At 58.2% G+C, this 11,940-nt stretch overlaps 1 protein-coding gene across 1 annotated transcript; it reads left to right on the top strand.

The window, feature by feature from the left end:
• Positions 1-297: 297 nt before the first annotated feature.
• LOC130253573 (serine/threonine-protein kinase pim-3-like) lies at positions 298-2,827 on the top strand. The gene is made up of 5 exons (XM_056492274.1): positions 298-337; positions 439-804; positions 1,186-1,362; positions 1,643-1,725; positions 2,591-2,827. The coding sequence occupies exons 1-5, from the start codon at positions 298-300 to the stop codon at positions 2,825-2,827; spliced, it is 903 nt and encodes a 300-aa protein (XP_056348249.1).
• Positions 2,828-11,940: the final 9,113 nt, after the last annotated feature.

The raw sequence follows: 11,940 nt of genomic DNA, 5'->3' as shown, positions 1-11,940 counted from the left end.
CTGAGCAGGTCTTGTTGGAGCATCTGTCTCAAAAGGCCCTGGAGATGGCACTTGGCTGGTGTTGGTGGAGTTCTGAGGTGGAGCCCTGAGGTGGAGCCAATTTGCTGTGAGGATGGTGAAAAATTTTAGGTTAGAAGGCCTAAATACCAATTGTCATAGCTTTTCGTTGCAAAACAAATAGACCTTCAGTGTAAGGACCCAAGGAAACAGCTCGAAGCTGAGTTGAGATAGCTTTAGGCTGGATATCAAGAAAATATTCTCACCCCAAAGATCACACAAGCCCTGGAACAGGTTCTCATGGCTGGTGGCGACAGAGGCAGGAAACCCAAGCACCAGGGTGCCTTCCCAGAGGGGACGCCGCGGCATCCCAGATAGGGGCCAGCGCAGCAGCCACAGGGCAGCATCAGGCCTGCTGGAGGCATTGTCTCCTCCTCACAGCCCGACGGCACCGTGTTCCTCTGGAGATCGTGCTCATGGAGAAGGTGGGCTCTGGCTGCCGCTCAATCATCCAGCTCCTCGACTGGTTTGAGCTGCCTGACAGCTTCCTGCTGGTCATGGAGCGCCCGGAGGCATCTCGGGATCTCCTGCACTTGCTGCTGGAGCAGGAGCTCCTGAGCGAGGAGGTGGCGCGCTGGCTTTTGCGCCAGGTGCTGGAGGCCGTGTGGCACTGCACCGCCTGCGGCGTCCTGCACCGCGACATCAAGCCGGAGAACCTCCTCGTGGACCCGGAGAGCGGCGAGCTGAAGCTCATCGACTTCGGTTGCGGCACCTTCCTCCAGGAGCGCGCCTTCACACGATTTGCCGGTGAGCCCCCAGCCCGGGCCCCGCTCCCAGTGCCAGGCACTGCACGGCCCCATTCCCTCCGGGGCTGCGGGCTGCAGCCCGTAGCCGACTGCCGGATCCTGGGCCACGGCATCTGCCCCGTGCCAAAGGGCAGCAGGCAGCCGGCCCTGCCCACTGAGAGGGGGCTGCATAAGCCACGCAAGGCCGTGGGCTGCTCTGCTGGCCTTCTTTGCCTTGCACAACGGTTTCTTGCCTTTGGCCACTTGCCTGGGGGACGTGGGGTGGCCTCCGGGGGAAGTGGGACCCGCCGGCGCAGCCCCTGCCTCAGCCAGGAGGCCGGCTGTCTGCCAGGCTCTGCAAGGCAGCGGCCTGCGCCCGGACAGCGCCGCCTGTCTCCCCTAGGAACACGCGTGTACAGCCCACCCGAGTGGATCGGCCTTGGCTGCTACCACGGCCATTCGGCCACCGTCTGGTCCCTGGGTGTGCTGCTGTACGAAATGGTCTGCGGGAGCCTCCCCTTCAGGGACGACCGCGCCATCGTGTCGGGGCAGCTCGTCTTCCGGCGCCAGGTCTCTCCAGGTTGGTATCCGGCCTCAAGAAGGCAGGCTGTGGCGGATGGCGGCGCACGGCAGCCCCCAAGCGGCTCGGCGGGACGGCCATGTGCCCTCAAGGGCCGGCCGCAGGAGGCTGCCCGTGCCGACAGGCCGGGCGCGGCACGCGCGGCTCAAGGGGGTGGCCGTGTCCCGCCGTGCCGCTGTCCCGCACGAGGCAGGGTGGCTCGGGTCCTGCGGGCACCGGGGGCGGCAGCCGGGCAGGAGCCTGCTGCCCGTGACCGGCGCTTTCTGGCTTCTCTCCTCAGAGTGTGAACATCTGGTCCGCTGGTGCTTGTCCAAGCACCCCGCCGACAGGCCAGAGCTGGAGCAGATCTTCTGGCACCCTTGGGTGTGGGGCGGGCATTTTTGATGCCTGGCCGGAGCCTGTGCAGCACCCGGTTACCACGTCCCACGCAGGACCCCAAAAATAAAACAAGCAGAATCCCATTGCGGGCTGTCGAGTCTTGGTCCTTGCCAGCAGCTTCAGCTGAAGAAAGCTCTTGGGAGAAGGGGGAATGTCAGTGCTCCCTACGGCCTTCTTCAAGCTTTCCCTGCCTTTCCTTCAGCATGGTAACTTTGTGTCTTCCAGCACTGGAGGGGTAGGAGGGGCTTTCACAAATCAAGAAATGCAACAGTGAAACAACCGCTGTCCTTTCAAGCTGAAGCAAATGCCACCTGGGCTCCCCTGAAGTGAAACGAGCGAGGGCTCTGCGTGCATTGCCACGGCCAGCGGGTGGCCGGGCCGCAGACCTTGCTCTGCTAGCAAAGCTGGGAGAAGAACCAGAAGTACCAAAAGATCATTTGAGCCCTGATGGACTCTTCCTCTTATCTTTCTCTCCAATGGGCAGCAGGCAAACGTAGGCCAGGCCTCGTGGCTCATGGCAGAGCCTTCTTCCTCCCCAGAGAGCCTCCTCACTGGGAGGGGGGTGCCCGCCCCCCCCCAGCCCGGGACTCCCCAGCTCAGCCCCACCAGAGGCAGGCCTCTGCCCACGCCCCACGCGCCCTGAGCCAAGTGGGATTTAGCGGCCGTCCCGGCAACAGCCACAGCAGATCCATCGAGCTTCACACCTCTGACAAGAGGAAAAGGGCCAGCAAAACCTCCGCTCGGGCCACGAGAACAGCAGACTTCAGGCTGCGAGGTCCTTCAGGAAAAATGTTTTGGAAGGTGCTGGGCTTCATCAGTGCTGCTATCTTTTGAAACATCACCTCCTAAGGGCACAGGAGGCGGCGATTCCCACACGTCGGAAGCCAAGCAGGCGAGGCACAAGGCCGGCTGGCCTAAACTGGCAGCTTCTCGGGGCGAGAGCATGGAAAAGGAAGCTGTGTACCCCGTGGAATCCAGGTCAGGAGAATACGCAGATGCTTCTTGCCACGGTGGGGAGAAATCTGCTGTGGGGAAAGCTCAACTGGAGATGCAGGCGGCCAGAAATCAAAAGAGGGGGGCACAATAAAAAGAACGATTTCAAACACCTTCATGGGAAAAAACGTTGTAGATACAACATTGTCCCCTTCCAGGATGCGCACAGTCACTCGACAAACAGCCACAGAGACACGGTTAAGGTGGTTCATGCGTCCTCCGCCTGTGTTTCATGCGTTCTTTGCCGCTGTCTTCAACACTCCTCCCTCCCTTTGATGCCTTCCCTTTCAGCTTTCCTCTTTTTCAAGTTCTCTACCGCCTTCGTGTGTAACTCTGAACTTCATCTAAAGCTCTCTTCACAGTTGAGTTAGACAAAAGAGTCCTTTTCCAGCCTGAGAACCAAGGACACCATTGCAGCTTCAGGCCCAAAAGTGCAACCAACGGCAAACTGAAGAAAGCAAGCTGGGAGGAAGGAACTTCAGACCCTGAAGCTGTGATGGGACAATGAAGCCCAAGAATGGAAAGGGACCCAAAACTTATCAACGTGTGAAAACCTGGCACCGGTCGTCCATCCTGCGTCCATCTCGGCTAGAGCCACGGCCGGGCTCTTGGACTGCTCAAGGTGCATCCTTTGGCGGCCTTGGAATAAACACCGATTCCTCGATTCCTTGAACACCGTCCAGCCTCTGTTCCAGGCAGCCTCTCGTAGGCACGGCCTTCCCAGCGGAGGGCGTTGCATTGTACCAAGGGACGCTGCAAAGTCCCTGAAGAGGGCAAGGCCTGCTCAGCAGCAAGCAAACTACCCGCGCTGTGTTCGATCCACAGCATTCCCATGCAAACGCAGCACGTGCCAGCTCTTGGGAAGAAAGAAAGCTTATGGCAGTCAAAAGCAGAGCGGCGGGAGCATCATGAGGCATCCTTGGCAAATGCTGATTTCTTCCGAGCAGAGGCACTGCAGAGGTCAATGAGCTGTTGACAACAAACTCTCCCTGCCCTCGAGAGCCAGGGCGGGAGAGCTCCCCAGAGACAGAGGTGTCTCGGGACCATCTGCTCAGGCACAGAGTGGTGGGTGTTTCCAGTTGGGAATGCTGCGGCGTCCTGGGAGCCGTGGGCTTGATACTGCTGGCACCAGCGCTCCTCCTGATGCACCCCTTGCTCAGGGGAAGGGATTCATTGCAACGGGTCCAGCTGCCCTTCGTACTTGCAGGCTTCTTCCTGCCGGGCTGTCTCTGGCCACGTGCGTCTTCAGCCGTGAGCCGCTTCTGCTGATGCCTGAGGCGGGCGGGGCTGTGACGGCACAAAGGGGCAGAGCGCTGGCGCGAGGCAGGTCTGTGATGTCGCGGCCACCGCACTGTGACATCAGCGCTCTGGCCCTATATAAGAGGGGCCAGCAGCCGCAGCTGCCAGTGCAGTCGCGGTAGACGCGCCGGAGCCATGGGTGACGGTGACGCGCTAGCGATTGCGCTTGCCCTGCTGCTGGCCACTGTGGCTGCCTGCTGGGCCCTCGGCCACTGGCAACCACGGAGGCGGCAGACAGGGAGAGCAAAGCGGAGCAAGCAGCCCGCGGTCCGACCCAGAGGCTCACGCAGGAAGCCGGGAGCCCCTGTGGCTCCCGGCTCCTTCAGGCCTCGGGCGGGCCCTCGCAAGCGGCCACGTGCTCCCGCCAGTCCCCTGGGCAGCCCCTGCAGCTGCGGCCCCTTGGTGGCCGTGGCCCAGGAGCTGCAGCATCTGATGCTGCTGCTCTGGGATGGCAAGGGGACACGTGCGCCGCTCTACTCGGGGATGTGGCGGGCGTTGTGGAGGGAACTGGAGGAGCTGGTGAAGCGGGGCCACCTGCCCCGCTGTGGCTCGTCCGGCTCCACGCGAAGCCCCCATCCCTCGGAGAGGCCTCCCTCCACACCTGGGAGAGCCTCAGCCCTTGCAAGGATGGCACAGCAGCGGAGAGTCGCCATCCATGCAGGGGCCTCAGGCTGTCAGAGAGCCTCCATCCTGCCAGGAGCCTCTGCTATCTCTGACAGCCTCCATCCCTGGCAGAGGCTCAGTGAGACCTGTCAGCCTGCGCAAGGCGCAGAGCCCCTGGACAGGTCTCCCAGCTCCCTTGGACTCCCGGGCGCAAGCCTGACCATTGACGTGGCCAGGGAAAGTCCACAAGTCCAAACGGGAGCCCAGCCCGAGGCAGGGGAGCCTTGTCGGGAGCAGCTGGTGGAGCGGCAAGCGTCCTGGAGCGGCAGTTGCGGCCCACAGCTGCCCGGACGCTGTGCCGGTTGTGGCAGCTGGCAACAGCCCCAGCCTGGTGGTGGAGACGAGCCTCGAGACACCAAGGGGCTTCCTCCATCTCCAGGAAGCTGCTCCAAGACGGCCCTCGAGCAGCACCAAGGCCTCCCTAAGAGCAGGTGAGATGTGCCCAGGAGCTGTCTGAGGATCCCCCGGGGCTCTTGAGGGGCATCCTCAGGCCAGGCCAGAGCCCCTGAGAGCAGCCTAGTCCCCGGCTGCTTCCAGTGCCTCTGATGCCAAGGCTTCAGAGGCTTCAAACTGCCCTGTCTGCCTTGCAGCTGCTCCTGGCACCCCCCCGTGCCAAACCTCGGGCTGTAGCCCCGGCCGTCCTCGACAGCAGGGGGCAGCACACGACGCCGGGGACAGCGACGGTGCCGCCTTGCCGCCTTGCCGCACCACGCCTCCTGCAGCCGCCTCTGCGCTCTGCCCCGCCCCGTCTGTGCCGCTGGCCAGCCCGACGGCTACCGATAGGCGGTGGCCGCTGCCCGGCGCGCAGCGGGAAGCAGGTGAGAGCAAGGTGGCCCCATGGTGGCCCGGCCCGCCTGACTGGCGGGCGCTTGGCAGGGGGTCCTGGGCGCAAGGCTGATGGCTCGCTCTTGGCCACAGGGCAAAAGAAGCAGCTGCAGGAGCTGTACCAGCTGGGCCCGCAGCTGGGAAGCGGCGGCTTTGGCACCGTTTTCGCAGGCACCCGCATCTGGGACGGGAGCCCGGTGAGTGGCCACTACGGCCGGGCGTGGGAGGAGGGGCAGGGACGGGGAGAGACAGGGCTTGAGCTCAGCCCCCTCTCTCCATGGCTTGCAGGTGGCCATCAAACGCGTGGCCCGGGAGAGCGTCCTGCAGTGGGACGAGCTGGTGCGTGAGCGGGGCCAGCTGGACAGGGAGGGCCGGGGAGGGCTGGGATACGCCCGAGACCCCGGCAGTGGCCGGCGGGGGATGGCGGGGGGATGGCGGGGGGATGGCGGGCGTGGGCTCAGAGCTGGAGCCAGGGCATGGCGGGCCCGGCCATAACAGAGACTGGGGTGGGGCTGGGCAGGGGCCACCTCCCAAGCATCCCCTGGGGCTTGGCACGGAGCCCAAGCACCAGGGTGCCTTCCCAGAGGGGACGCCGCGGCATCCCAGATAGGGGCCAGCGCAGCAGCCACAGGGCAGCATCAGGCCTGCTGGAGGCATTGTCTCCTCCTCACAGCCCGACGGCACCCGTGTTCCTCTGGAGATCGTGCTCATGGAGAAGGTGGGCTCTGGCTGCCGCTCAATCATCCAGCTCCTCGACTGGTTTGAGCTGCCTGACAGCTTCCTGCTGGTCATGGAGCGCCCGGAGGCATCTCGGGATCTCCTGCACTTGCTGCTGGAGCAGGAGCTCCTGAGCGAGGAGGTGGCGCGCTGGCTTTTGCGCCAGGTGCTGGAGGCCGTGTGGCACTGCACCGCCTGCGGCGTCCTGCACCGCGACATCAAGCCGGAGAACCTCCTCGTGGACCCGGAGAGCGGCGAGCTGAAGCTCATCGACTTCGGTTGCGGCACCTTCCTCCAGGAGCGCGCCTTCACACGATTTGCCGGTGAGCCCCCAGCCCGGGCCCCGCTCCCAGTGCCAGGCACTGCACGGCCCCATTCCCTCCGGGGCTGCGGGCTGCAGCCCGTAGCCGACTGCCGGATCCTGGGCCACGGCATCTGCCCCGTGCCAAAGGGCAGCAGGCAGCCGGCCCTGCCCACTGAGAGGGGGCTGCATAAGCCACGCAAGGCCGTGGGCTGCTCTGCTGGCCTTCTTTGCCTTGCACAACGGTTTCTTGCCTTTGGCCACTTGCCTGGGGGACGTGGGGTGGCCTCCGGGGGAAGTGGGACCCGCCGGCGCAGCCCCTGCCTCAGCCAGGAGGCCGGCTGTCTGCCAGGCTCTGCAAGGCAGCGGCCTGCGCCCGGACAGCGCCGCCTGTCTCCCCTAGGAACACGCGTGTACAGCCCACCCGAGTGGATCGGCCTTGGCTGCTACCACGGCCATTCGGCCACCGTCTGGTCCCTGGGTGTGCTGCTGTACGAAATGGTCTGCGGGAGCCTCCCCTTCAGGGACGACCGCGCCATCGTGTCGGGGCAGCTCGTCTTCCGGCGCCAGGTCTCTCCAGGTTGGTATCCGGCCTCAAGAAGGCAGGCTGTGGCGGATGGCGGCGCACGGCAGCCCCCCAAGCGGCTCGGCGGGACGGCCATGTGCCCTCAAGGGCCGGCCGCAGGAGGCTGCCCGTGCCGACAGGCCGGGCGCGGCACGCGCGGCTCAAGGGGGTGGCCGTGTCCCGCCGTGCCGCTGTCCCGCACGAGGCAGGGTGGCTCGGGTCCTGCGGGCACCGGGGGCGGCAGCCGGGCAGGAGCCTGCTGCCCGTGACCGGCGCTTTCTGGCTTCTCTCCTCAGAGTGTGAACATCTGGTCCGCTGGTGCTTGTCCAAGCACCCCGCCGACAGGCCAGAGCTGGAGCAGATCTTCTGGCACCCTTGGGTGTGGGGCGGGCATTTTTGATGCCTGGCCGGAGCCGATGCAGCACCCGGTTACCACGTCCCACGCAGGACCCCAAAAATAAAACAAGCAGAATCCCATTGCGGGCTGTCGAGTCTTGGTCCTTGCCAGCAGCTTCAGCTGAAGAAAGCTCTTGGGAGAAGGGGGAATGTCAGTGCTCCCTACGGCCTTCTTCAAGCTTTCCCTGCCTTTCCTTCAGCATGGTAACTTTGTGTCTTCCAGCACTGGAGGGGTAGGAGGGGCTTTCACAAATCAAGAAATGCAACAGTGAAACAACCGCTGTCCTTTCAAGCTGAAGCAAATGCCACCTGGGCTCCCCTGAAGTGAAACGAGCGAGGGCTCTGCGTGCATTGCCACGGCCAGCGGGTGGCCGGGCCGCAGACCTTGCTCTGCTAGCAAAGCTGGGAGAAGAACCAGAAGTACCAAAAGATCATTTGAGCCCTGATGGACTCTTCCTCTTATCTTTCTCTCCAATGGGCAGCAGGCAAACGTAGGCCAGGCCTCGTGGCTCATGGCAGAGCCTTCTTCCTCCCCAGAGAGCCTCCTCACTGGGAGGGGGGTGCCCGCCCCCCCCCCAGCCCGGGACTCCCCAGCTCAGCCCCACCAGAGGCAGGCCTCTGCCCACGCCCCACGCGCCCTGAGCCAAGTGGGATTTAGCGGCCGTCCCGGCAACAGCCACAGCAGATCCATCGAGCTTCACACCTCTGACAAGAACGTGAGATTATTAACCTCTGGAGCTCTTGGCTCCAACTTCTTCTAGTGATCTTAAATGATCAAAGCAGTTTTAGTTGCTAAAATGTTATTTATTACATGAACTTCTTGTTGCCTATCACGTCATTCTCAAAATTAAGCAGAAATGAATGGCATAAGGAATTGTAAAAGCAATTTGCAAATTGCCGTGGTAAAATCAGATAGCTGAAAGCACCAACTTTTCTCGATACCAACTCTTACATAGAATTTTCGTAATATGGTATGACACAAATTTGCACCACCACTTTTTAATCTATTAGAATTTTGTTTTTCTTAACACACTGGGTTACATATAAACTACGCATACACCTATATTGTTCTATCTAAAAATGCAAACCATATTCTTACTTAGCTGTATTATGTCAAAATACTCTCTACAACCATGGTCCTGGAGCCTCTACTGGAAACATCAGTATGGTTTCTCAACCTTCACTAGAACTCGCTCTGCAACTTTGGTATGTGAAAAAAAGGACAAGAGCCCATACTAAAACTTAGTTACTGACTCACCCTAAAACATACATGTGAGTGGCTTAATATACTTTAATCCATCCACAGCCTTTAATTCAATCCCTGCATTCTGATTTCTCTCTGCAGAATTCAGAGAGACCCCTGACCCACTGACTCCAACAGGGAATGAAATTGGCCAAGTCTGCCAGGAAAGCAAAACCATCCTGGGGTTTGTTTGGCCAAAGATAGACCATGAAGGTGTCCATACTAGCAGTGGGTGTGAGTGCTGATACTTTTGGGTTGTGTGGTGCCTCTGGCCCCTCAGAAGTCAGGCCAAGGCTGAAGGAAGGAAGCTGCAGGTGAGGGCAAGATTGGCTGTTTCAAACTGCTTGGTGCAGAGCTAGAAGAACAGCTTTCCTCCTTTCTCTCTATCACTGGAAAGAATATGAAGATGAAGCTGCAGTAAGCTCTGTCTTTTGTGGGTTGCTGTGTCGTTGTTGTTTTTTCTGGCTTTTTAATGTATTTCCAAGTGGTGTAGTGAGGAGCAAGTTGCTGGGTTGCATGATTTCTGACTGAGTTATCACAGAAATGGGCATCTTGTGTGCACGTGCTTCCTGGCAAATCCAGATGTGATGTGGAAATCCTAAGTGAGGATTTCCAGCCTTGACTAAGCGTGAAACAGGCTTCTGAAAATGGAACTGACCTTGGCAGAATAGCAGCTGTGAAGTGAAGCAGAACTAAAATACAGGGAAGCAGAAAAACCAAGTGCAGTGGTACTTCTTGGTCCTGCATGCACCTCGTGCCCCTGCCTGCTGTGAACACTTGGTGTTGCACCTCAATGGAGTTCATTTCAGTGTTTGTTGGGTTTGATTTTTGCGGTCATTTCCTCTAAACAGCTCCCCTTCTTTACTGGACACATCCTTGGAGTGGGACCAGACTCACCCTTAGCCTGGAGGAATCCTCTGCTCCTCTGGGGAGGGGGTGAAGCCAAGGGTTATGAGCAAAGGAAAACCACACCATGGGCATTATGTCCTTGATGCATGCAGCACCACTTGTTTGCCAAGTTCCCAGCACTGATGAATCTAAACAAGAAAATGCCTGTTCCTTCACTTCTCCAGCTCTCCCCCACACCTCCCGTGCTTCCTCTACTCTTAGCCTTGGTGTTCCGATGTCCTGCATCCTTTTAATGTCTGGAATAGTTAGGAATAAAAATGCTGGAAAAGAGCATTCTGAATTTGTGCCACCTGTCATGGATAAAACCCCATAGTGAACAATCAGAGCACAAGTGTGAAAGCTGAGACCCTTTGACTTCTGCAGGGGACTTAATTGTCTTTTCCTCCTCTCTTTCAGCACAGGAAACAATCCTTACACTCCTCCCACCTTTGCCAAAAGCTGTGGTGTTTGAGCAGCCAAAGCAAGAGGCTTCAGCACCAGGGGTCTGTGCTGGAGGGCTCCTGGTCCTGCCCATGCTGTGGGGTAAGCCAGAGGGATGCAGGGTTCCTCTTTTCCTCCCTGCTGGGAGTAGCTGCCTAGGGAATCTGGGATCTGGGTGAAACTCAAGCTCTCCAGGTGTTCAGGGATGCAAAGTCTGAGGGACTACATTTACCTGTGGTTTCCAGGTCAGCAGGAACAAGAGGAAAGCCAGTGTTGTGTCCCATTAGGCTGCATTTCCCTCTGAGGACAGAGAATCTGGGCTGAGGTGAGATTGCCATGAGTGCTTGGATGAGCAATCCAGGGAACAGAGAGTTTGGAATTGCAGCTGCTGATGGAACCATTGCCTTAGGTCTGCTCCGTCTCTGTCTGTGACCAGTGGGAATTGTGCTGGAGAGAGAGGTGCTGTCCGGAACAAAAGGAGGAGTAAATCCTCTCTGGGGATGTGCAGTGAAGGACTGAAGAGCATGGAAGGAGAAAGTATTTTAAACTCTATCACTATTTCTCCCAAAATTGGTGTAGAGCGGTGATGGAGGTGGTTGGGTTTGGACTGGGCCTGTTATTCTTCACGCAATTTTGAAACTCTCTTGTAGGATTTACTGTCCAGTATCCTTCTAACAAAAGCTGACAGAAATTTAGGTTAAGCATTAGAACTTGGGTCCATTCACTGCAAAAACTTGCCAAGGCTGGAGGACTGGAGTGATGACTGCTCCCAGGAAATGTTACTTATTAATACTATGTCAGACTTCCCTCAGTGATTGTCAGCTCTGAATGGCTGTGAGTTCATGTTTTTCTCACTGGGGAATTGGAAATAATTTCAGTATCATTAGACATTTTAGAAATATCCAGCTAAAAATCTCACCTCTGTCCCCTCTAAATTATCCTAGTTTTTCCCAGCTAGGAGCTGCACAGAAGTCAGGCAGGGGAAAATGGCATCAGGGAACAGCTGTAAACCCAAAGAAAAAAAATGTACCAGCAAAGGGTAGGAAAGGGGAAAGGTTTCAGAAAAATTTCTGTAGTCTAATTATTAATAATTTCAGATTCCCCAGTGAGAAGAACACAAACTCACAGCCATTCAAGCCTGAAGTCCCCTGCAGCGAGAGCTCAGCACACATCCACAGAGGCAAGTCCAGCATCTGAAAGAAAAACAAAACAAAACAAAACAACAACAAACAAAAAAAAAAAAAAAAAAAAAAAAAAAAAAAAAAAAAAAAAAAAAACAGAAGAAAAAGGTGATTTCTTTTGCTTTAAAGTTATTTCAAGTTCTTAAAGCCCAACCAATATTTGCTCTCAATTCTGATTGGCTGAATCATGAGCAGTGAGCACGGGTCATGCCATTCACTTAGCTGAAATCCCAGGGGAGTTTAGAGGGGACACAAGAGATTTTTGTGTAGGAAAATGTGAGGGATGTCAAGGGCAGTGGTGGCATTTTGAGGGGAGCTGAGGTAACTGAAGGGAGCCCAGCAGACAATTTCTGGGAAACCCGAGGCCCTGGGGAGTTCAGCCAGGGCTCCCTAGGGGTAGCAGGGAGGGCTCAGCACGGGGATCTGTGTCCTCCTTTCTTGGCAGCAGCCAGCAAGGAAGGGAGGGAGGAGAGGCTCCAGCGGGATGAGGCCAGAGAGAGCGAGCAGAGGAGCAGCCTCGGCTGGAGAGGGCAGGAGAAAGGCAAAGGACCTCCCTGGGGGCACCAGGACCTGTAGGGAACAGAGCGGATGCTTGGATGACCAGTGGAGGTGAGGAGTGGATCTGAGATCATCTGCAGGGAAATCAGGAGGTGATATTTTGGAGGCTAAAGCTGAGGTGATGATTCAC

This window comes from Oenanthe melanoleuca, chromosome 5 (assembly GCF_029582105.1).
Source record: "Oenanthe melanoleuca isolate GR-GAL-2019-014 chromosome 5, OMel1.0, whole genome shotgun sequence".
NCBI lineage: Eukaryota > Metazoa > Chordata > Aves > Passeriformes > Muscicapidae > Oenanthe > Oenanthe melanoleuca.
This window is presented reverse-complemented; position numbering and strand designations above follow the sequence as displayed.